Source organism: Boleophthalmus pectinirostris, unplaced genomic scaffold (assembly GCF_026225935.1).
Source record: "Boleophthalmus pectinirostris isolate CB_2022bp ecotype Guang Dong unplaced genomic scaffold, ASM2622593v1 HiC_scaffold_9, whole genome shotgun sequence".
NCBI lineage: Eukaryota > Metazoa > Chordata > Actinopteri > Gobiiformes > Gobiidae > Boleophthalmus > Boleophthalmus pectinirostris.
The window spans coordinates 23,241,116-23,266,077 of NW_026571541.1; the positions used below are offsets into that span (position 1 = coordinate 23,241,116).

The 24,962-nt window shown below is 38.1% G+C and overlaps 1 protein-coding gene across 1 annotated transcript in view; it reads left to right on the forward strand.

Moving 5' to 3' along the window:
• The first annotated feature begins 8,123 nt into the window (after positions 1 to 8,123).
• The window catches only part of pdgfd (platelet derived growth factor d), a 106,782-nt gene continuing 89,943 nt past the window's right edge, over positions 8,124 to 24,962 (forward strand). The window contains exon 1 of the mRNA XM_055147742.1: positions 8,124 to 8,737. Coding sequence (XP_055003717.1) covers positions 8,620 to 8,737 — 118 coding nt within the window. The 5' untranslated portion in view covers positions 8,124 to 8,619. The remainder of the gene's footprint in view (positions 8,738 to 24,962) is intronic.

The window sequence follows — 24,962 nt, forward strand, 5'->3', positions numbered from 1 at the left end:
TATTTAGATAGTTATTATTTTCATTTTCATTTATTTGTATTATTTATTTGTTGATCTTGTAGTTGTTGACAATATGGCTACTCTTACAAATCTTCGTCTTAGTCTTAATAGGTGTTACAGGTCCTATATTACACAAAATTGTCTCTTGTGACCTTTAAGCCATCTTAGTTATTTATTATTATTAGTACATCTCCAAACCTTAACATGCTCTATTCCACTGTGTGATGTCATGAATCATCATAAATAATCAAAATTATTATGGTGAAGTTTTGTGGAGTTTAAAATCACAGGGGAGTATTTTCCATTTGAGAGAAGAGCTCAGCTTAAACATGCAGGGTTTGTGTGCTAAACATGTGTGAATGAAACTAAACACAACTCCAGGTATGTTTGTGATGAGGAAACAACATTATAACAGAGATCAGAAAATAGTGTAATATTGGCTCTTTAAATAAATACACAGGTCACGTCTGCTACACTGATCCCATGTGTATCTCTGTGACATTAAGAACAGATGAAAAGAAAACGCTTTGACTAAAGATGACGGGTGAGGAGCAGACTACCACAAGTGAAATGAAAGAATCTATGGTCTGCGTGCTCTTTGGCCTATTCCCCTCTGAGATCAGGTGTCTGGGTCATGATTTCAACTGCTAAGGGTCAACAAAAGAGCTTGGCATTTAGAGACCGATACTCACACCTTAAAGAGAACATGTTATTTAAAAAAAACATCTTTTGTGAACTTTACAACACTGTTCCTCACTGTTGTATTTTGATTGATCTAAGCATGTTTGAGTAGCCACGCTGATGCCACCTTGTGCCTCTGTTCAATTTCATTTCTCTCCAGCGACTAGGTCAGGAATCGGAATACACAAGATGGTTTGCAAGAACCCCAGAAGTTGTAGACCGCGCACCGGCCAATCAGCGAAGAGTTGTGAAGCCATGACAGGGTCCCTTTTGTGGTACAGCACAACAGTAAAACAAAGTGGTCAAGATGGATGTAGATGAAGCCATACATTCTGTGTTGGCAACGATTCCTGAGATTGAGGATTTAAAGCTGGAACAAAGAGAATGTTTGATGAATTTTATCAAGGGGAAAGACGTTATTGCCCTTCTTCCTACGGGATTTAGAAAAAGCTTAATATACCAGTTAACCCTGTTAGCAGAGCATTACATACGTCATGGCCAAATAGCAGCGATTGGTTAAATAAAAAAGTACCCACCTACTGTTGAGCGAACAAATCCTAATGCTGCGGGGTCAGACGATTTCCACGAAGTGAAACCGGGTGATGAATGTTTGAGTAATCCTGTATTGTCTGGCGTTTGAGGTTTGCGTACTAAGAAAATTCCTGTTTTCACTTATCCCCTATCACTGCCCACTTTTATTTAAAAACCTCATGCATATAGAGTTACAAAATTTCTAAATCTACTGCTGGCTACAGTGAAATGAAGTCAATGGAGCATTTTTTATGATTCAGCCAATTTAGATCAATATTAATTTACATTATATTTCTATATTTCATGTAAAAATTCTGAAAAATCATTCATTTTCTTTAAAGGGCCCATATTACGCTATTTTCTGATCGATGTTATAATGTTGTTTCCTTGTCAAAAACATACCTGGAGTTATGTTTTTTTTTCTTTCACACATATTTAACACGTAAACCCTTCTCTCAAAAAACTCTGCTACACCTTGTGATGTCATGTGGTAATAGAGGAAGTGTTATTAAACTTCATATACCTTCACTAGAATCATTTGGATTTTTTTTTTCAGCACTGGAATTTCCCATCTTTACTGAACAAAATGGTAAAAGGTTAACGGTTAAATTGAAAAACAACCACTTTGTGACATCACAAGATGGAACAGAACATTTTGAGCTTTTGAGATGTCAACAGACAAATAATAAAGGGTTACTCAAACATCAAAACACTCTCTAGGTATGTTCTTGAGGAAGTAACAGCATTCTAACATGTCTTAAAGCTCTCAAGAGTCCATTTGGCGTAATATAGAACCATTAACAAGACAACATTGTGATTTAAAACTGAACATGTCCAAGCCCGTATTTGAATAGCATTTGAAATCACCTGTAAATCACTGGTTTATGGCACTAAGTGGGGTTGTTTATTGCACACGCTCACACTTACGCAGACTCCCTGTATGACTAATGTCTTCCCAAAAGTACAACTGATGGTTTTTATTATCATAGTTAGTGTCTCCTCTAACTGTTCTTAGGAGAATGGCTGCCTGCTGTTTGTGTCCAACAGGCTGAAAAATTACTTGTATTTTTAGAGTGCAATTTTATACCTTTATTGTCATTGCGTACATCTGTCGGCTAATGTGTAATTCGCCGATATGTTGTTTTGTTTTTTTTTCAACCACCTGCCCAAACATTTACTATTAGTTAGAAAGTGTTTTTCCATGATTGTATTCATTTTGGTTTTCATAAAATAAACACAAAAAAGTAATCCTATCCCCCACAACATCCCTCTGAAAGACAAAAAATAAAATAATAAAAAAAACTATAATAATAACAACATAAGATCTCAAAAATAATAATTAAAAATACAAATCACATATTAGTAAAAGAATGCTGAATATATTTTAACTACTTTCCCCATGAAGAAAAAGAGGAAGTTCAAGCTTATCATACTTAGTGCACCATTCAGACACTTTTTGGGAATTGAACCTGCAATGAAGCAAAAAAGCTTGTTCCCCAGAATGACATTAAAATGAAAGCAATTCCATGGAAACAAGAAGCTTACAGTAAATCACAAAACACCCGGAACTGATTAAATGCAAGATTCAAAGCAAGTTCAAATTTCTGATACTACACAAAATGGATTCTTGTGAACTTTAAGCCTTGTTATAATGTTGTTAAATCCTCAAAAAACATACATACCCATTTTGATTCATTCACACATGTTTGAATAATCCTTAAAAATTTGTTGATCTACATCTCCAAAGCTCAAAATGCTCTGTTCCACCTTGTGATGCCATGTAGTAGTTTTCAAATTAACAGCTCCTTTTACCTTTAGTTCAGTAGAGATTTGCAATTCCAGGACTGAAATGATCCAAATGATTCTAATGAAGGTGCACTGAGTTTAAAAACACAGTGGTGCACTTCCTGTGTTATCTAGTTTGAGAGAAGACTTGAGCTTAACTATAAAGGATGTGTGTGTTAAACGTGGGTGAATGAAACAAAACACAACAACATACTGTGGAACATTCCAAGCAATGCAATAGTATCTCTATCAGGTTACATAGTGCACCTTTAAAAACAAATATTACTCTTCTCTTGATTGTATTTAAAGTGACAGGTTTACATGATTTTCTATTTGTTACTTGATATGGTTGATTTTTGGGTAGTACCTGTGGTAAATATGATATTTTTGCTTCAGTTTTGTGACACTTTGTGGGGAAAAAAGTTTAGAAAAAGTACAAAAAACAATACTCTGAATAAAACTATATGTATGTCATCAGCACAGAAAACTCAATCCAAAATGCAACATTTTACAAGCAAGGAAATGCAGTAAAATCTTAAATATAATGATATCAGCTATGTTTCAGTGAAAAAGTACTCAAACTTTAACTATACTACTACTACTGTCTACTGTCATTCTGAGTTCAGGAAGAGCCCATAGTGACAGTGATAAGGATGAAGCAGCACACTTTAAATTAGTACTTGACGTTTGCCCCGGGTCATATCTGTACAATATCCATCATAACATATATACTTTACGCTGTAGTCGCACAGCCTTAGGGGACACTGGATTCTTTATTCAGGTAGATACAGGTACTTTCTGCTTAAAGGTGCACTGTACATGTTCTAGTGGAGGGACCAATACCTACTGGTCTTCATGGATATGTAATTGCTTTGCTGGAATGTTCCACAGTATCACTTTAAAGGTCCTGTATTACGCAAATGTGACCCTTGTGAGGTTTAAGTGTTGTTATAATGTTGTTATCTCATTAAAAACATACCTGGAGTTGTATCATTCACACATGTATGAGAAATCCTATATTATTAGTCTGTCTGTATCTCCAAAGCTTAAAATGCTTTGTTCCACCTTGTGATGTCATGATGCTGTAGTTTTCAGGTTAACATCTATCTTTTAACTTTTGACACTGGCAATTCCAAGGCTGAAATGATCCAAATGAGTCTAGTGAAGGGGAAGTTTAGCACTTCCTGTATTACAACATGATGGAGTGCACTAAAAAAAAGAACTTGTAGGGTTTACTAGGAAAAAAAACCCTCATAACAATTTGCACTAGCACTTTTTAAGTAAATTTTACTGCTTACTTATACTTGTCAGTATAAGTAAAATGCACTTACCATTACGATTAACAATCATGAATTTACTGAGTAATTATTATTATTATTATTATTATTATTTTTTATTATTTTTATTTTTTTTTTTTAAGTTAGAAGTCATATTTATGTAAACAAATTAAGTAAAATATATAAAATATTGTCAATTAATTGAATAGCTCTGATGGTGTTTACTGATAATAAATGGCACATTTTTATATAACGCTTTTTCCACATTCAAGGCACCAAAAGCGCTTTACAACAAGGACCCACTCACCCATTCACACACCAGTGTACACAGACACTAGGGGCTAGGTGGGTTAAATGTCTTGCCCAAGGACACAACAACAGCATTCATCTGCAGGTGCTAGAATTGCACCACCAACCTGTGGGTCAGTGGATCTGACCGCTCAATCAATGATGTTTCATTTTATGTTGAGCGGGATTCGAACTGCCAACCTTAGGATCAGTGGACGAACACTCTTTTTACCTTTAAAATGGGTTGATTATACAGTAGAACTTACTCATTAAATGCAATACTTTTACTACATGAGTAAAATAAATAAATTTTGTCATTGCTTTTAAATAAGTTGTAGTTCTCACAGAATTATGCTATTTCAGTGTAAAAAAATAAAAATAAAAAATACCACAGCTGATTTAATATATTTAACTACCCAAAGAAGTTATTTTTTTCAGTGTGTTTTCTGTTTGAGAGAAGAACTCAGCCTAAATCTGCAGGGATTGTGTGTTAAACATGTGAATGAAACAAAACACAACTCCAGGAAACAACATTAGAACATAAATAAAAAATAAAAAAAAGTCCTTTAAAAAAACAAGTCCTTTAAACTATCTACCTCTGTGGATACAAGAAGGTGAATTTACTAGGCTGAGTTACAGGTCAGATCTGTGGAGAGGCAACCCCACTCACAGGTATTGTGCAATAAAGTCTGTAAAATCTCTATCTGATATTATATAAGTTTAATGTCATAGTGTGGAACACTTGAAAGGGAAAGTCCGGAATTTTGGACATAGGACCTCATTTCCTAATTAGCCAGAATGTTGGAGATGTGTGGAGACACTTTAAAAAAAAAATATTCCACCCAGTCCTTGTATTTGCAGAGGTCGCTGGGCCTAGGCTAGTGCATGTCAATGGCCATAGTTCACCTGTCACTAAAAACAGTCTTATCCACTCTACAAAGCACCCAAAGCAAATCTGTTATTACACCAGACTGTCAATGTCAATGTCTGTGTCAATAGAATAATGTTTGAAACAAAACTAACCTTGCATCACATGAATCGTCACATGTTGAGGGACTATTTTCTCATATATCAGTCCGCCGCTGCCAAGCTTTCTACCAGGAAGTACAACTGACTGCTGCTCATAAATCTTTCAAATGCAAGGTTGGTTTTACTTTAAAAATTATTCTGTCGGCGCAGACATTCACATCGACAGTCCGGTGTAATAATAGATTTGCTTCAGGTGCTTTGTGGGTGTTGTGTAAGATTGTGTTTTTAGTAACAGGATAACTATGGCCATTGACATGCACTAGCCTAGCCCAGCGACCTCTGCAAATACAAGGACTGGATGGAATATTTAAAAAAGTGTCTCCACACGTCTCCAACACTCTGGCTCACTAGGAAATGAGGCCCTATGAACAAAATTCCAGACTGTCCCTTTAAAACTTGTATCAGACCCTCACCAGAAAAGCCCTATAATGGCCCTTTAAAGAAGAGCGTTTAGTCATTTATCATTGTGCTGAATTTCATTTTAACAATTTCTCATTTGTTCAGCTTTGCATTTTTGTTCAGGGGAAATTATCACCATGGATACAATTGTGGCCTTTACCCGCAGAAATATGTAGCTCGTGGCGATCTTTAAAAGCTCTCAGTAATTCATGGGCCCGAGGCATATGTCTTTGAAGCGGAGTGCGGCTGGCTAAATAGCTTTTCATTTTAATTCATTTTGTCCCTCTCTCTCTCCCTATTAATAACAGTATCATCCCTGAGTGGAGCTAAGTTTGGAGGTGTGCATCGCTCATTAGCCGTTAGCTCAATAATACGAAGATGCACTGCCAGCAGAAACAAGAACTTGGCAAGGTCATCCAAATCTGAGGGTGGTTACTTAAAAGTGGCTGGAAAGTTGTTCAGACAAGTTAAAAGTTGCAAGTTGAGGTAAAATGTGGTAAGTGTATTCGATTTTACAGTAAGTATCAAACCACAATCATAATCCAGTGAAACGGCTTTGGAATGTTGGCTATTTAAACAGTAAAGCTTTGGTTTTCGGCTTTGGTTTCTTTGTGGTTTACATAAATCAAATACAGCTATTTCTGCTAAGCAAACTTAAGGATGTGCAGACATGTTTAGACCACAGATGTGCACACTGTTTATTTAGATAGATTTAATAAAAAGCTGTTTATTCACTGGTAAATGTGCACTATGTAACGTTTTGTATGGGGGTGATATGTCATTGCTCTGCCTGGAATATTCCACAGTATGACTTTAAACAGCTCTACCTTAGATTACAGGAGGCTTTATAGCTCAAAAACACCTGGAAAAGAGGCATTCTGACGGTGGGTGGGGTTACCTTTCCACAGATCTGACCTGTAACTTGGTCTAGTTTGGTTTCAGTGATGATAGAAAGGTTTAAAAACTGTGAGTGTGAAACATTCCAGACAAAGTAATAACATCTCCATGAGGAAACGGGGAAATGGGATTTTTCTCCAGTGACCAGGTCAGGAATCAGAAAACACTACACGGTTTGCAAGAACCCCGAAAGTTGCAGACCATGCACCAGCTAATCAGCGAAAAGCTGTGAAGTCATGACGTCAAACTCCAGCACCTGTCTGGGTCCCTTTTGTGGTACAGCACAACAGTAAACAAAGAGAGATGGATGTAGACGAAGCCATACATTCTGTGTTGGCAACGATTCCTGAGATCGAAGATTTAAATCCGGAACAAAGAGAATGTTTGTTGAATTTTATTAAGGGGAAAGATGTTATTGCCCTTCTTCCTACGGGATTTGGCGCATTACATATGTCATGACCAAATAGCAGTGATTGGTTAAATTTAAAAAAGTACCCGCCTACTGTCGAGTGAATGAATCCTAATGCTGCAAGGTCAGACATTTTCCACAAAGTGAAACTGGCTGATGAATCAGGCTAATTTTATGGACCCTCTACAATAAAAGTTACACAATGCACCTTTAAGAACTTGTAAACAAATATGACCACTTCTTCACCTAATTTCTAGCTGCTGAAATGGTGCTGTGGTGTTACAGACAGAAGGTTAATAACTTTTGTGAACCAAGGATACTGACTCACACTATATTAAGTTAAGGGCACTATATGTAACTTTTCTCGACTGCTCGTCTCCATTGCTTTGGCTGGATTGTCAGAATTCTTTGAAAAACGTGCATTCTTATTATAAGCAGCTCCTCTAATGTGACCTGTAACTTGGCCTTGTGGCATGCTTGTCTCTACTAGGATAGATATAGTTTAATGCCGTACTGTGCAACATTCCAAGCAAAGCAATAACACAGAAACAAGCAGGTGGAACCATCCCTCTGAAAGTTTAGTGCTCCTTTAAATTACAGTGTCTCAAAAGTACTCGCTGGTTTATTTCTGAGTTAAATTATTCAGGCCACTTCACAGCCCCGTATTTGGTCATCAATTACAAGACTCTTTATTAGCTCAACGTGAACGCGTGAACTTCCTCCGCAGACGTGCTTTCAGAGCCGTGTGTCAGCTGTTTCCTCTCCGTAATGTGTCCCAGCAGAGCGCACTAAAAGCCCTCTTCCTCCGCGCGCGCGGGCTCCTGGTGCAATAACACCTCCCGTGTCTCTGCGCGCGCTAACAGGGCTTTCCTCCCAAATGTTTCCTCTCTGGGCTCTGGCGCATTTCCTCGTAACTGTCCGCCTCTCCCCGCGCGCAGCATCTTGTCCACACGCACGAGAGCAGCGAGAGCGCGCGTCACTTATTTGGGAGAAAGTTTGAGACGAAGACTTTGTAACAGGCGTTTATGTGCGAGACACGTCTGACATAAAGTGGAACAAATATGCGCGATATTTCCCAGTGACCGGAGAGAATTTATTGAGAGCGCAGTGATAAGACGCGGGGCGCCGGTAATCTTATATCTGACCATGAACGGGGCTATAATACTCCCCACCTGCGCTTAATCTGACGGAGCGTTACCCTGGATAACTTCAAACGGGCACGGTGCGTATTTGGGCACAACATCTCGTATAATAAAGTGAACTTATCCGCGGATATTACGTGGTGAAGGCGCTCCTCGAGAGGACTAAAGTTGTGCCGTTGTCATGAGTGGACCCGCGCTCCTCCACCTGTGGATGCTTTTGTTGTTGGGCTCTTCCAGTGAAGTGGCGAGGGCTCAGGTGTCCAACGCCAGAGTGATGAGAGGCAACGTGAGGAGAGACGGTAAGTCCACTTTATTATTATGGAGGACATCTGACTGTTTATTAGCGCTGGGTTTTTGTTTAGCCACTTTGAACAACTTTGAAGCACATGAAAAGGAACTTGTGCGCTTTATACCAACATGGCCTTGTTAACTTTGATTAAGAGAAAGTCCATTCAGTGATCATAACAGCGGTACACTTTAAACACATACGAAGTTGGAGTCTTGTTTTGAGAATTATCTTAAGTCTGGAGGGGAATCAGGCATGAGAACAAAAGTGTAAGCAGCTTGAGTAAGAAGCAGACAGTATCATTTTGTAACAATGCCCTGAGCATGCTTTTTTTTTGACACATTTTAGTAGGATGCATTCTGCTTTGCTTTATATGACAGCACTCATTTCTCATCTTTACAATGCCAATACATAATATCCCTGTAATGAGAATATAATTGACACAAGGTACTACTTGGTATTTTGAACTGCATACACTGAGGCCATGCTTACTTTGTATGGGCCCTCGGGCTGGAGTCATGGCCCTATAATTACCCCTCTGCTGCCGGTTTAGTTTTGGCAGACGTATAGACACATTAGAGTCTATCTCCTCATCAACTAAAGGAAAACCTGGATATGTAGTGACCTCCTAGTAACTGTGAAAAATCTGTATAAACAAAACAATATGTATTTTTTTTTTAGAAACTTACAGGGCCTATATTACACAAAATTAAGTCTTGTGAGCTTCAAGTCATGTTAGAATGTTGTTACCTAATCAAAAACATGCCCATAGTTGTATTTTTTTCTCTGCATTATTAGTCTGTCTACATCTCCAGTGCTCTGTTCCACCTTGTGATGTCTGAAGTTATCAGCTTTTTTTTTTTTTTACCTTTTGTTTTGTAATAATTGGCATAATAATAATTGGCAGTTCCTGAAATCATCTGAAATGATTCTAGTGAAGGCATATGGAGTTTAAACACAGTGGAGCATAAGTATATATGTTAATGAAACAAAACAAAATTCCAGGTATGTTTTTTGATGGGGAAACAACATTATAACATAGATCAGAGAATAGTGTAATATTGACCCTTTAAAGTGTCACTATCTGGAAAATGTTGTAAAAGTGAGTTGAATCTTGAGGTCAGACAGTCTCCAGTGTTCACTGCTTTAACTTAACTTGATTTAATATAAAATAATGCCTGCTCCCATTTTAAATCAGATTTTTCTTACTACAAAGAGACAGAGTGATAGTTGTAATAGTTGCACATATCCCTGAGCTGTCTCCACTTGCCATCTGGCAGACTCATTCTAAATGTTGAAAGTACTGCTGCTTCTGGCTCTGTGCCTTCCAACTCCGAACTGTCTATGAAACAATGCTCTGATGAATCTGTCATCACGGTGACCAGACACCACAGATCAACACACGGATATTTCTTCGCTGACAGGTACATTGCTCATGTCTTGTTTGCTGATATACACTTAAAGGGGCATTGTGTAACTTTTCTGGTGGAGGATCCGTCAAATACTTTTCTCTATGTAGATGTTATTGCTTTGTCTGGAATGTTTCATAGTATGGTGGTATGGTATCATCATGGAGACCAAACCAGACCAAGTTACAGGTCAGATCTGTGGAAAGGGAACCTTGCTTATAGTCAGGATGTTTGTTTTTGTAGGTATTTTTGAACTATAAAACCACTTGCAACTTCCTAAATGTTCATTAATTCCATTCATTAATGTCATACTGTGGGACATTCCAGGCAGAGCAAAGATATATCCATAGAAACAAGGAGATGACGGACCTCCAAACAAAAAGTGACATAGTGCACCTTTAACATAGCATTGCTTATTTATTTTTAACTTTAACTTTTATTTAATTATTGTTTCTTCATCACAAACAGACCTAGAGTTGTGTTTTGTTTCATTCACACATGTTGTTGTCCTGCATATTGAGCATCAGTTCTTCTCTCAAACTGAATGATTGCAATGTCGTACATGAAGTACTCCACCATGTTTTTAAACTCCATACAACTTCACTAGAGTCATTTGGATAATTTCAGCCCGGAAATGTCTTGTCTACTGAAGAAAAAATAGCTGTTAACTTGAAAAGTCTTCAAACTTCAGCTTCATGACATTTACTTAATTCAAAAGATTAACCAATCATATGTGAATGAAACAGAATACAACTCCAGGTCTGTTTTTAAAGAGGAAACAACATCATAAGAGTCACATTTGTGTAATATAAGATCTTTAAATTCATTGATATGGTGCAGCAACAGCTAAAAAACAGAGTGAACTACATAGACCATGATCCTTTGCTTGTTTGTTATTAAGCATTTTAAAATCTTAATTATTTGGATTATGACACAACCAAAGACTTGGCAAGGCATTTTAAAAGTAGGGGAAAAGTAGTATATTCACAATTTGGCAAACGTTCACAAAACATGGTAATAAATATCATACAGAGAGATTTGGATATTATTACATCCCGAAGTAATTTAACAACACAAGTTTAGTGGCAGAGGGACTGTGTAACTGTTGTGTTGTTTTGGAGTTGTATTGCATATTTGTTTATTGAATGGAGAAACTTGGGCTATAGGGACTGGCAAGAGACATCAGTGATACAAAATGGGCTTGTTTTCCCTTCTCATTTACACTCCTGAAGTTGTGTTTACAGGAATTTTTGCATATTTGAGTTGTCTTTACTCACAGTTACAATTACGACACTATTACTCAGAAAACTAAAGTTCTCCCCTTTCCCACAAACTCATCTTTGGCTCTTTAAACAAAAATGCTGAACTCGCCATGATACTTTTAAACCAAATATCAGCTGACATGTGTCTTTCTTTCTTAAATATTTCAATTTAAAATATCCACACATACACAAATCTAAGAAACAATAAATGTAGCAGACAAAAAAGCTTTCAAAACTACATTATGTAACTTTTTTAAACCAAAAATAGACTAAAATAAAAGCATGTTTTTCTCTTCTTTTTTTCCCATTATAGTGGTGTTTAGTGTCCTGCTTGTTTCCATGTTGTTCCTTTGACTATAATATTCCACACTATAACTTTCCACCCCCAGAAAGTTCCATATTATCACTTTAAGAAAAAATATCTAGTGTCTTTCAGTGGTGGTTAAAGAAAGAGCTCGATTTTGTGTATCTTCCAAACAATATTCACGATATTTTTGACAATTTAATAACAATTTTGATATTGACCAAAAAACTTTTTCATTTCTGAACACACTGCACATTTTTACAGTAAGAATTTATCTAAATTATATCTAAAATCCAACTTCACATGTTATTATCTTGACACTAGGACAGGTAGAAGAATGTAGGTCAGTATTCCAGTATTCCAAGTCGCTTCTCTTATTCTATTATGATCTTCACAACAAGAGCAGGAAAAGGGCTTTTGTGGCTTCTCGGATCTTGACCTAGTAAAGTCTGAGTGCATTTTTACCAGGCTTATAGTGCAACGTGAGCTGTGAGTTCAGTGTTTGATTGACTGGTGCTGACGGGCTGTGTTTCATGATCTCTGCTGACCCGGGGCTGGGATGGACTTAGTTTGAGTTCACTTGTTCGTCTAGCTGTTGTTTCTCCTACGTGTCCTTTGTATGTGAGCTTTTGTGCCAATCCTCTGACAGTAGGCCCAAACTTATTCCAAGAATTCACCCCCGGGCTCTCTCTCCCTCCCTCTCTCCCTCTCTCTCTCTCCCTCCTTCCCTCTCTCCCATGTTTGTTCAGTGTTCTGCCCCAGTCTGCTCTCACTGAAGTGTGTCAGTGTGTAGTAAAAAGTTAGAGGACAAGAGAAAGAGAAGCGAGGAGAGAAGATGAGATTAAAGAAGAGAAGAGGAGAAGGGAGAGAAGAGAGAAGTTTAGAAAGGAGAGAAGAGTTAGGAGAAGAGAGGAGAGCGAAGTGATGAGATTAGAAAGGAGAGAAGAGTTAGGAGAAGAGAGGAGAGAAGGAGAGGAGAAGACAGGAAAGAGGAGAGGAGAGGAGAGAGAGAGAGGAGCGAGGAGAGATGAAGAGAGAGGAAAGGAGAGTGGAGAGAAAAGGGAGGAGAGCAGAGAGGAGAGAGAAGAGGAGAGGAGAGAGGAAAGGAGAGGATGGTGGAGAGAAAACAGAGCAGAGCAGAAAGGAGAGAAGAGGAGTGAGGAGAGGAGAGGAGAGAGAAGAAGAGAGGAGAGAAGAGAATGGAAAGGAGAGAGAAGAGGAGAGGGGGAGAGAGAAGAGGAGAGGAGAGGAGAAGAGAGAGGAGAAGACAGAAGAGAAGAAAAGAGAAGAGAGGAGAGGATAGGAGAAAGGAGAGGAGAGAGAAGAAGAGGGAGATGAGAGGAGAGGAGAGAGAAGAGGAGATAGGAAAGGAAAGAGGAGAAGAGAGGGAAGAGAAGAGGAGAGAGGCAAAGAGAAGAAAAGAGAGAAGAGGAGAGGAGAGAGGGAGGTAGTTTTAGGCCTGTAGTCTTATGGAAGTATAGAAATATGCACTCCCACAAGCAGGTAGAGACACAACCACCAACACAATCCATGTCTTACCAGAAGTGCTTTCGCAAAACAGGGTTAACGTTCCCGTTAAAACACGCCCACATATTCCAAATGTTTTTTAAATGATTTTCAAAATGATAATGTGTTTATTACCACAAAAATCCAGAAACTAGAAGAGATATCTGAAATTGTGAGCCAATATTGTTTTGAAGACTGGCAAAATTAGAAAATCAAGCATGTCTTCAAAGACGATATAAAAGACCCATATTACGGTAATGTGTGTGTTATAATGCTGTTTCCTCATCACAAACATCACATCACAACGTGGAAGAGAGCATTTTGAGATTTGTTGGTGCAAATTATGACTGAATGAAAGAAAACACAACTCAGGTATGTTTTTGATGAGGTGACAACATTCTAACAAGGTTTCACAAGAATCAATTTTCTACAAAGAGCCACTCGAAATCTAAACAAAATAAGAAAACATGCAGTGTAATCTTCCAAACAGGGTATAAAGTAATACTTCTGCACTTTAGTGGTCATTTTTACTAACCGTTCATATTTTGCCTTCCACTTGAATCTCAACCAGGGCACGCATAAAGGTACATATCAACACATTTCTGATGGACTGCCTTAAAGACAAAATAGTCCCTACCAAGATTTGCTCTTTTATATTAATAAACAACAATATGAATTTATTCTGATATTTTTCCAAACTCAATACTATTAATTTAACATGTTTTAGTTCACATTTTTTTCATTAGACGTTCTGAGATGTATTCAGTGATATGACGACAGGGTTACTCCTGCTGCTATTTCATTGCCTGCAGCAGAGTGATGTCATTAGTGATGCCAGGAGCCTAAACTGGGGAAGCGGCAGGACAGGGTCAGCACCCAAAGATGGAGGCTTGAGCAGGCGTGAGTTAAGACGCTGCTCACCAAACTTTGAAAAACTTTTCAAAAGGAACTTACTTGGCTTCATTTTCAGTTAAACTTGCCTCATAATGAGTCGCCTTGGAAAAAGAGCGACTATCGCCACAAGTGCACCTCCCAAACGGAGCCCTACTCGTGCACTGTTAGCAGCCCAATTCTATTGAGAATATTCCATAGGAAAATGTTTGGACATTACCTCACAAATATCTCATCACCAACAAGCAAAGGGAAATCTGATACAAACGTCTACATCGCTGTTATCCGCTAAAGAATCATCTTAGAAGGGCAATGGACATAAACTGTACATTTTGCGAACTGAAAAATGAAACCACCTCTCACTTATTTTGGACCTGCTCAAAGTCTGTGTGTTTTTGGAAAGAATTCATGAAACATATACATACTTCTTATCCCATTTTACCCTTTCTTATAAAGATGTGCTGTTTGGTTTTTGCAGTGTGCATCATACGAAAATTAAACAATATTATAAAATTAATCTGTGAATCAAGTAACCTATCAGTTGGTTTCATGAGGGACATTCAGGGACAGCTAGTCCAAATAATATAGCAATGTTTCATTTTGTCTTTAGTAGAGGCTAGTTTTCAGCATTTATCAGAGTATGCTACTGCTATTAAAGGCACAGTACCTTTCCCAGTCTTAAAAACATGAAAAACTAAACTAGTTCATTTGACATGGTTTGCAGTGATCCAAAGTTATTCCTCACTTACCTAAGCATTTTTCACAACCCTCAGATATCAGTGCGGAGTTCTGCTGTGACAGTAAAGCTAAGAACAACTAGCATGCTAACTCACACTTCCTGATTATTGGACAAGGAAGCACTTTATAATCAAATGCAGACGGCACAGAGCAGACTTATTTTGACTTAGTTTAAACGATACAAGTGCTCAAACACACAGACAGAATTATGGACAGGCCCTTTAATATACTGGCTCTTAAAATGGCTCCCATGGACGTCACCTCTGAACCACTTTTTATAGTTATCTTGGAATTACAATTACATTCTCTCTGTAGTCTCAGTGCTTGATTAGTGTTAATGCATTGTTGTAACCTTCTGGCCCCAAAGACAAAAAAGATTTGTCGTAAAATGTAATGTATCCTCACATCTGCTAATGGACACGCTTATTGTAATATATTAAAGGAAATCCAAATTGAAACCATGGACAATGACAGTGCTTCCTCAGAGATCCACAGAGGCTGAACTGGTGACTGGGATGCCGTGAAGAATAGATGGTGGTGTTTAAAGGCTGTGTGTCTGTAAATGTCAAGTCCGCGATTAACTGGCCATTACACAGACTCTGCTCATGGCTAATGTCAGCTCTGATAGGCTCCGGCCCCACAAGGAGGAACACAAGAGCAGATTTCAACTGGAACATTGTAGTATTGATGACTACCCCAATGGGACAGTCAGTATAATTCTTACTACTGTCAGTGAACAGAGGTGGGTGGTATTGACAAAAATTAGAGCTGCATTTTTTCCATTATTGGCAGGTTTTCCACACGCACTCAGAAATGTGCTAAAACCTGTCAGTAAAAGACGTGTAAAGGTATTGCACAACGTCAGAAAGTATTATGAAATTAAACGATTTTTACTCTTTAACCTGTGTTTCTTTGTGCATTCTTTGCTTGTTTTTTTTTTTTGTACTTTTTACATGTAAGTTGTTCATTTTTGAAAGTGTATGATTTAAACACAGTTTGACATTGAACCATCTACACAAGGTTACATTCTCATAGTAAGCCTTTATTATTCTGTCTGTCTACATCTCCAAAGCTCAAAAATGCACTGTTCCATCTTGTGATGTCAATCGATGCGGTAGTTTTCAAGTTAACAGCCACCAGAAAAGTTCATAGTGTGCCTTTAATAGATGATATATATATTCACAGTTTGAATATATCCAAACCTACAATGGCAAAACCATCAACTTTTTCACCTTTTCCAGACAAACATCACCGTGAATCTTTGTGTTTTGGAGCTTTATTGCAATAGAGTGATTAAAGAGCGTACATAGGATTGTTGTCGTAAATATTTCATAAACATCTCCAAAAATAAAAGGTTTTTACTTTGGGTTGCCAGGTCCTGCATCGAAAAACCACTTTGCAATAAACCCAAAAGGGCTTTTTCTCTATGATAGGATGTGTCCACTGTGTAAATTACAGCTAATGGCAAGGGCAGCCTCAGTGGTGATTGTATTGCTGTTTTAAAGCGATAGGAGTTCATGTTACTGTTATTACTTGTAAATGCGAGAATTAGGCTCAAAGCTACTCAATTTGCATAAAAATGATGTGAATGGAGAATATATGTAGAAGAGGATAGAAAGACCATAAACATTCAAAATTGCCCTCTGTACGAAAAAGCCTAGTGCAAATCTCTGCTTTGTTAGCGTGCGTCTTTATCAGTCTTTCGTTTGTCCGTGCATCTTTACATTTCTCCTTCAATCTCCCCTCTCTTCGTCTTCAATATTTATCTTCCATTCTGCTGTCATCTGTTTCAGGTCTTTTAATTCAAACCTATTTCAGCGTGTGGACAGTGTGAGCAAACAGAATGCAAACAGTGTGAGGGACGGGACGGGTTCACTGCAGATTACAGTGAAGGCAAAGTCACCTGGACAAGGACGAATCACTTAGTCCATCTATAGCAGCCTCCACGACCTCCAGCTCCTGATCATTTTCTGTCTCTTTTCACACGGGCCAAAGATGAGAGGAAACCTTGGTCACTTTTGTGGCGTTGGTGAGGGACCAATCATCACCGCAGTTCTGGGATGGAACTTGGCGTGTTCGAATTTGTGACGTTTTTGACAGAATAGGAATTGTAATATTGGAGATAGTCAGCTGGAGATATTTGGGAACTGTTGGTGGTTTTCAGATTATAATGTAGTCTATATGAAATCATACTCTGCGATGGGGGACAAGAGACAGTTTTCCAGATTAATAACATTGTACTTTGTCATGAAATATCCAAAGACTGGCTCAAAGAGCTTTCCATCAAATAGGGCACATTTTACGCTCTATGCTATTTTTGAGAGTAGAACTGCATTTTGGTTTGTATGGCATTTTTCAAACAGGCACTTTCCACATCAGTAGCGCTGAAAATATAATAGACTTAGACTTAGACAAACTTTATTGATCCACAAGGGAAATTATTTGGACACAGTAGCTCACAAACGCAAGAGACAGGTGTCAAAAAAGATATAATTATATAAATGTATATGTACAAGTCAAAATAAAATAGAGAGATAAGTAATAAAATATAAAATCACAGCTTTATAGAGTTCTATAATAAGGTAGTTGTTGAAGGTTTCTAAGCAATGTCAACACAAACAGTCAAAACTGCTTTTTGTTGAAAATATTTATTGTGTTTTATGGTTCTAGATCATTATTTCCACAGTAAAGTATTGTTCAGATGTAAAACGCAGGTACCAAAGAATTTGAAGATAACCAGCACTAGTGAAAAATGTATTTTAGTTATGAAAACTCAGAATATATAGACTTAGACTTATATAAACTTTATTGAACCACAAGGGAAATTACTTAGAAGCAGTAGCTCACAGATCACATTATATTATAACAAAGAGAAAAAATATAAATGGTAATAATAAAGTCTAAATAAATCACAAATGGCAAGACAGTGGTGTCAAATAAGGCATAATTATTAGGGATGTAACAGTATCCAAATCTCTCGGTACAATATTTTCACGATATGCATCTCACGGTATGATATTGACAAGATGACAAGATTTGGTGCAAATCATTACTGTCATAATCCCAAGAATTCAAATAAAAACATATTTCTTCATGTTGTCTGCACTGAAATGAATCATGGTATTTGTAGTTCTCTATGTTTATTAGCTTTTGCTACTATAAAACAATACATTTAAGCAAAAAATCTTGTAATTCGATATATTGTGACATCCCATGATATTACTGTGAGACTTTTTGCAATACTATGTCATGATATTTTGGTTATTGTTACATCCCTAATAATTATATAAATGTATATATACAAGTAAAAATAAAATAGTAAAATAAGTAATTAAATATCTCAACTACATACTGCTATATACTGATAAGACATCTTTTGGAACTGTAATCACGGTGACTAGATTTGCATACGTGTTGATAGACTGAGTTGAGATGTGTTGGGATCTGAGTGAAGAGAAAAGTAAAAAATATCTGTTTTAAGTGTTTGTGTCACAGGCCCGTTGCTGTGGAACCCATTACATTTACTGTTTCAATAGAATCACACAGCTGGTGATGTAATGGAATTCCCCAAAAACTCACATGACTAATAATGTTTCCCATGTAAGGACTGCTTTGTAACTGTTTATTTATATGTTCTCCTTTCACTCCTCCTTCATGTTAAAAGGTACATGTTAAAAGCGCAACTTTTCTAGTGAAGGGTGTGTTACGTACTAGTTTCCATGGAGATGTTATTGCTTTGCCTGGAATGTTCCATGGTATGATATTAAACATATCCATAGTATGTATTCATTACGGGTGTTTCTTTTGCTCAAACATACAATAATTCTTTCTGTGAATAGGGGCGGCTCTCCACAGATCTGAGCTGTAATGTAACGTAGTGCTGTAACCTGCTTGTCTCACTTGTGATAAATAGGTTTAATCTATAGTGAGGAACATTCTAGACATATGGAGACAAGCAGGTGGCAGACCCTCCACTAGAAATGTTACGCAGTGCATCTTTAAAGGTCTTATATTACAGAAAAAGGGTTATTGTGAGCATTAAGACAGACATACCTGGAGTTGTGTTTTGTTTCATTTACACATGTTTGAGTAATCCTGTATAATTAGTCTGTCTACATCTCCAAAACTCAAAATGCTCTGTTCCACCTTGTGATGTCATGAAGCAGTAGTTTTTAAGTTAACACCTACTTTTTACCTTTTGTTTGGTGGAGCAATTTCAGGTCTGAAATTATCCAAATGATCCTAGTGAAGTAGGGGTGTAATGATATCCAAGTCTCACAGTATGATATTTATTTCGATATCGTGGGAAAGCTCACGATATGGTGGGGAGGCTCGCGATTAGGGATGCAACAATAAATCTCTGAAATTTCTCAGTGCAATGTTTTCACGATATACATCTCACAGTACGATATTTACTGTGATATTTTGTGGAGGCGAACAAAACTGTCAATATGCTACTTTTTTGTCTTAAAATGCCAAGACTTAAAGGTTGTATGGAGGATTTTTTTTGTTTCAAATTGTCAATGATAGCATTATAGAGGTGCAGTAGCCTTGTAATTATGATGACCAAAAAAAAGAGAATAAAAATTCATCAACTCTGGACGTGGTGGGGCTAAACATTTGCCAATAGATAACGACACTGCCTCGTTATCTGTTAGCTGACAGGCTGTCAATCAATCTCCCTACATTTCTAGCGTAACTGACTTGCCTGCGCGCTGCCATTACGTGGTTTACGTACGCCTGTCACGCAGTCCACAGATGCACAGACGCTGTTTACTCCACCAACGCAACAGTTCTTAGCGGCTTTTTTTTGACCTATATCTTCCTCGCAGTTAGCACAAAGTTTGTTGCAATGGCGACAAGAATCCAGGAGCAGTTAGCCGCAAAAGAAAGTCTGTTTTTGAGATTGCTGAAAGAAGAAGACAAGGGGAAAAGCAGCGAAGCCAAACTAAGGTGATTCTTGTAGATTCATTCCAGCGATGGCGCGACTGAAGCAGACGCAGGGTCTAAAGACTGATGCATTGGTCGCCAAATTACTCCTGGACAGGTCACTTCTGCTTATTATGAAAACGTACTTTATTTCCAAGAGCTAGACAAACGTTTTTCAGGACACGAATGCGATATCCTATGTCTGAAAACTTAATTTTCAACGCAAAGAAAGAGTCCGCTTGCTGCTGCGTGTTGTAGTAGTAGCTAGTTCATTCGCACGGAATCTCCGCGCAACCTTCTCTGCCCGTTCCGCTCTTCTCCCTGCTCCTCACGGAATCTCCCTCACCGCTCCCCTCTCCTCTCCCCTCTCCTCCTCCTCTCCTTGCTCCCCGCTCCGTTCTTCTCCCTGCTCCTCACCTCTTCTCCGTGCACGAAATATCCACGCCCCCCCTCCCCCCGCTCCTCACTTCTCCACCTTGCCTAACCAACACTGTAGTTAGTTGTTTACAAGTCATGTGCAGCACCGGCTGTACCAACAAACCTGTTTCTGGCCGTAAGGAGGAGGCGGGAGGAGGCGTTTCTACGTTCTACGTAGGAGCTGTAGGGGAGGGGGGGTGGTTTCACGCATGCGCAACATTTGAAAAAGGACAAACAGTCGCTGGATTTCTCGTTCCTTGGAAAATCCTCTATACAACCTTTAATCCAAAGAACTAAGACTTAAAAGTGCTTAGAAGTGTTATTTCTTCATGTAGTCTACACTGAACTGGAGCAAAGGATCATGGTCTGTGTAGTTCCCTCTGTCTTTATTTAGCCATTGCTGCACCATAATTTTGTAATTCGATATATTGTGATGGTCCACAGTATTATTGTGAGATCTTTGATGATACGATATCACGATATTTTGGTTAATGTTACATTCCTATAGTGAAGGTGTATGGAGTATAAAAAACACAGGTTACCTTTTCCTGTATTAACACATGACATCACAAGGTGGAACAGAGTGCTTTCTGTTTGAGAGTCTAAAAATACAGGATCTGTGTGTTAAACATGTGTGATGTGTGATATTTGTGGAAACAGCATTATAACATAGATCAGAAATAGTGCGATACGGGTCCTTTAAAGAAGACATACTAGGATTTTCCCAGGTACATCGTGAGTGTGTATGTGACTCAGGAGTTCATATAATCCCACAGAGGACAATGACAGGATCTGCCTCATACAGAGAATCCCCACACATCTGTCATCACCAGGAACTTACAAACCCCACCACCCCACCTCAGGGTCCAGTGTCTCTTCCTCTTCAGACAGGACACAGGGAGGGGAAAGGCAAGAGTCACATGATCTCTAAGTACAGTTAAAAATACGACAGAAAGCAAGAGCAGAACAGAACAATTAAATATGAATTTGAGATACGGATGTGAGGTTAATAACAACGGAAACAGCAATAGTCTGATAGTCAAAGCACTGACCACCAGACTTCCCTCCCCCCCAGACACTTCCTCTAGCTCCTCCAAGTCCCATGACATTCAAAGGTTAATGCTCATGGTCTTATACTAGGTCCTCTACCTACTCAAGATGTCCAAGTCAACCCCTCTAGGCATTGTAAATGTAGATGTGGTTTCTGTTAAAAATCACTGCTGAAAACTACTTATTTTGCTCAAAGAAAAAGTTGTATACATAAATCTTGTGATGGTGTGGTGTTGGTCAGAGGGGCCAAAGGTTACCGCTACACAGTATGGAGTGAATGGATAATGAAGCTCTTTGTACATTTTAAAGGTCTTATATTATGGACAAAAGATAATTGTGAGCTTTAAGCCATGTTATAATGTTGTTACCTCCTCAAAAACATACCAAGAGTTATGTTTTGTTTCATTCAGACATGCTTGAATAACCCTTTATTATTAGCCTGTCTACATCTCCAAAGCTCATAGTGCCCAGTTCCACCTTCTGATGTCATGTCGTGGTAGTTTTCAACGTTACGGCTCCCTTTTATTTTAACTTCTTGGGTTCGTTTTAAAAGACAATATAGTAAAGTGTATTTACCTTGTTGACATGTTTAGGCTGCTAGTTGCAAGCCATCTTCAGAACTGTCTCCAGTGTTGGTGGTGACGTGTCGTATATCAGCTGTTGTTACTTCGTGTAGGCGTGGTCAACCTGATGGACCTGGCAGGTCGCTCAGAGTGACCACACCTCCTGTTGACCAGTGTTCTCTGAAGGAGGGTGTCCCAGGTGTGTGAAAGGAGGAACGCTCCGTCATCACGTTAATGCTGTCCTTGCCTTCTTTCCTGATTTCAGTGGCCTCCCTAATCCAACATTTGAACTTGTTGTTTTCTGATCCAGTGACCCGAGCCCCGTCCCAATCCATAATGTGGTTATTTCCCAAGAACTCAAGAAGTTAAAATAAGTTAAAATAAGAAGACAAAATTAACATCTTTGGCTACCTTTTATTTTTAGTTCAGTAGAAATTGGCAATTAAAGGGCTGAAATCATCCAAGTAATTACAGTGAAGTTGTATAAAGTTTAAAAACTCAGTGGAGCACTTCCTGTATTACCACATGACATCATAAATTGGAAAAAAAAAGTGCTTTCTGTTTGAGCAAAGAATTAGTGTGTTAAATATCTGTGACTGAAACAAAATTATAATGTTTCCTCATCAAAAACATAGTTGGAGTTGGTGTTTCATTCACAGATCTGATCAGAAAATGTCATATTTGGGCTCCTTAAAAGACACCAATATATAATAAAGAATATTAACGCTAAATCAGATTAAGATTATTTATCCTCTGACCCGTCCTTCAATGTGTATACAGCAATATGGTGTTTTGATCAGGACCATTATTATACTCTAATTATTATATTCTCTTTTGCATTACAGTACAACCAATGCTATAGGTGAATTCTAGTGATTTTCAACGGACAAATGTTAAAAATAAAAGTTTGAATGAGGATTTAAAAACTTTAAGGAGCAAAATGTAGGTATTACAGAGCTTAGATAAGTTCAAATACGCCATCATTTCAGTTTTTGGCCCTGTCAGCTTTAGAGCGGGAGATAGTGGACCAACAGCCTGCCAAATGGACAAAGTCTGCCGGATGAAGGACAGACAGAAGTGTAGGGCACATTCTGTATAGATAAGGTAATTATAGAAAGGACAGGACGATAAAATATAAGAATAATATCTGATCTCCACCCCAGTAAAGCAATGTCACTGCAATGAATCTTCACATGCGGCGTGTCAAATGCTCCGCGCCCGTCTGTATTGATTTTCCTCTCCTGACCACTGTTATTGAGAGGCAGTTGCCATGACGACAGGTTTGATGACTGTCTATCAAAAGAGACGCTGCTTTCGATGGTTACTGAAAATGTCTCTAGTTGTTTACTTCATTGTGGCTAAGCATGTTTATTTGGCCTTTATGTTGTAGTGATGTTCAAAGTTCAAAGTTTATGTTTTAAATGTGTCCAGGCAGAGGCGGCGCTACCATTAGGCAACTGTAGGCAGCTGCTTAGGGCCCCCGAATCTCTAGGGGCCCCCAACCAATTACCCTCAGTGCCACTAATGGCCGAGGCCTCAAAGCAATTAGATTTTCTTTCAGTATGACATTAAATGAGAGTAGTTTACATTTAAACAAGAAAACACCATGGAAGTAATATGTGCTTGTCAAATCTATTTTAACTGTCAATGCGTTCCCCCTTTCACATTAGAATGGATTAGTCAGCTTGACCCTGATTTGAACATAATCAAAGCATAATCATAATCATGTGTAATGGATGCAAACAAAAATGTAATTGTACTAGTTTAAAAAATAAAACTATTTCACCTACAGCTCTGGATTTCTAGTAGGCTAATCTAACTAAATTTCCAATGCACCCTAATTCAAATAGAAATGTGCGCGTCTCAAGAACAATGTTGAAAAACAGACAATAAGTATTTAAAAAAAAAACAAAAAAAGAGTGCATTATAATGAGGGCCCAAAGTCAAGTTCGCCTAGGGCCCCCAAATTGCTGACTCCGCCTCTGTGTACAGGAGAACTGACAACAGATCTAAACTACATATTTAGACATTGTATCCAGAATTTTTAAATTTGTCAATTGCATCCATTAAAACTGTGATTTTGCTTATGCGGCTGGTATTCCTCTGTTGCATTTACAAGTACATTCACTAAACTTTTAAAGAATACATATTATGCTTGAGGCTGCTATAGCTATAATCTGTGGATCCTTATTGGGGTGGACGAGGCACAATTCCACAAAAGACACAAGACACAAGATTAGGTCCACGAGAACGAGACAAGACAAAATTTTAAAATAATTTATAGATAATACATAGATTATATATAATAAAATATTTGTGCAATCCCATGTGCAGTTCTGCTCTCCCATTTTTTAACTAAATATTTTTTGGTGCAGAAGTAGATCTACTTTTTGGAAGAGATGTAACTTACCTCTTAACTCTTTTTTGTCCAGCTCTCACCAGATCATTTTCATCACATGTGCAATCTTGTGGCAATTTCATCTCCCATCCCTAGTCATTATGTTGTAGTCTGCACATTTTAAATCACAATATTTATCTAAAACAACTTAATAAAAGAGACACGTCTACTGATTTCCGCTTTAGAAAACCGCAGTGCCCAATGGAAGTCACAACAAAGACTCGGCAACTCCTATCTGCACATCACGCGAGCGAATAACAGATTTTTTTTTCTACTAAAATAAGTATGTGAGTCTGCCAGACCATTACTACTACTACTTTTATCACCGATTAAGAAAATAAAATTGGAGAGTACAGAGCAGTGGGCGTATACCAGTGGAGGTGAAAATGGGAGTCGGCAGAATGGTGTTTGGAAAATAAGTGATTAGAGATTGCTCAAACGTGCACGAATCTTTCCAAATACAACTTTATAAATATATGCTCTGAAAAGTCGACTTTGCATAATAGATCTGCTTTAATACAAGTGTGTAACAGTACTCTTACTTTACTACTTCCTCTTCGTCTTAAGTGTTGGATACTCTTGGCACTGTGAAGTCTACAAGTGACACTATTAAATGATTTGAACATTCTCGCACCGCTCCTTCAGATATGACTTAATTTTCTCCTAACCTTTAAAAATGTATTTGTGACACAGTCTATCTCTCCATCTTTACAACCCATTTACATTTATGCGGTTTTATGACTTTCCTCCCTCTACTCTTATTTCCCCACC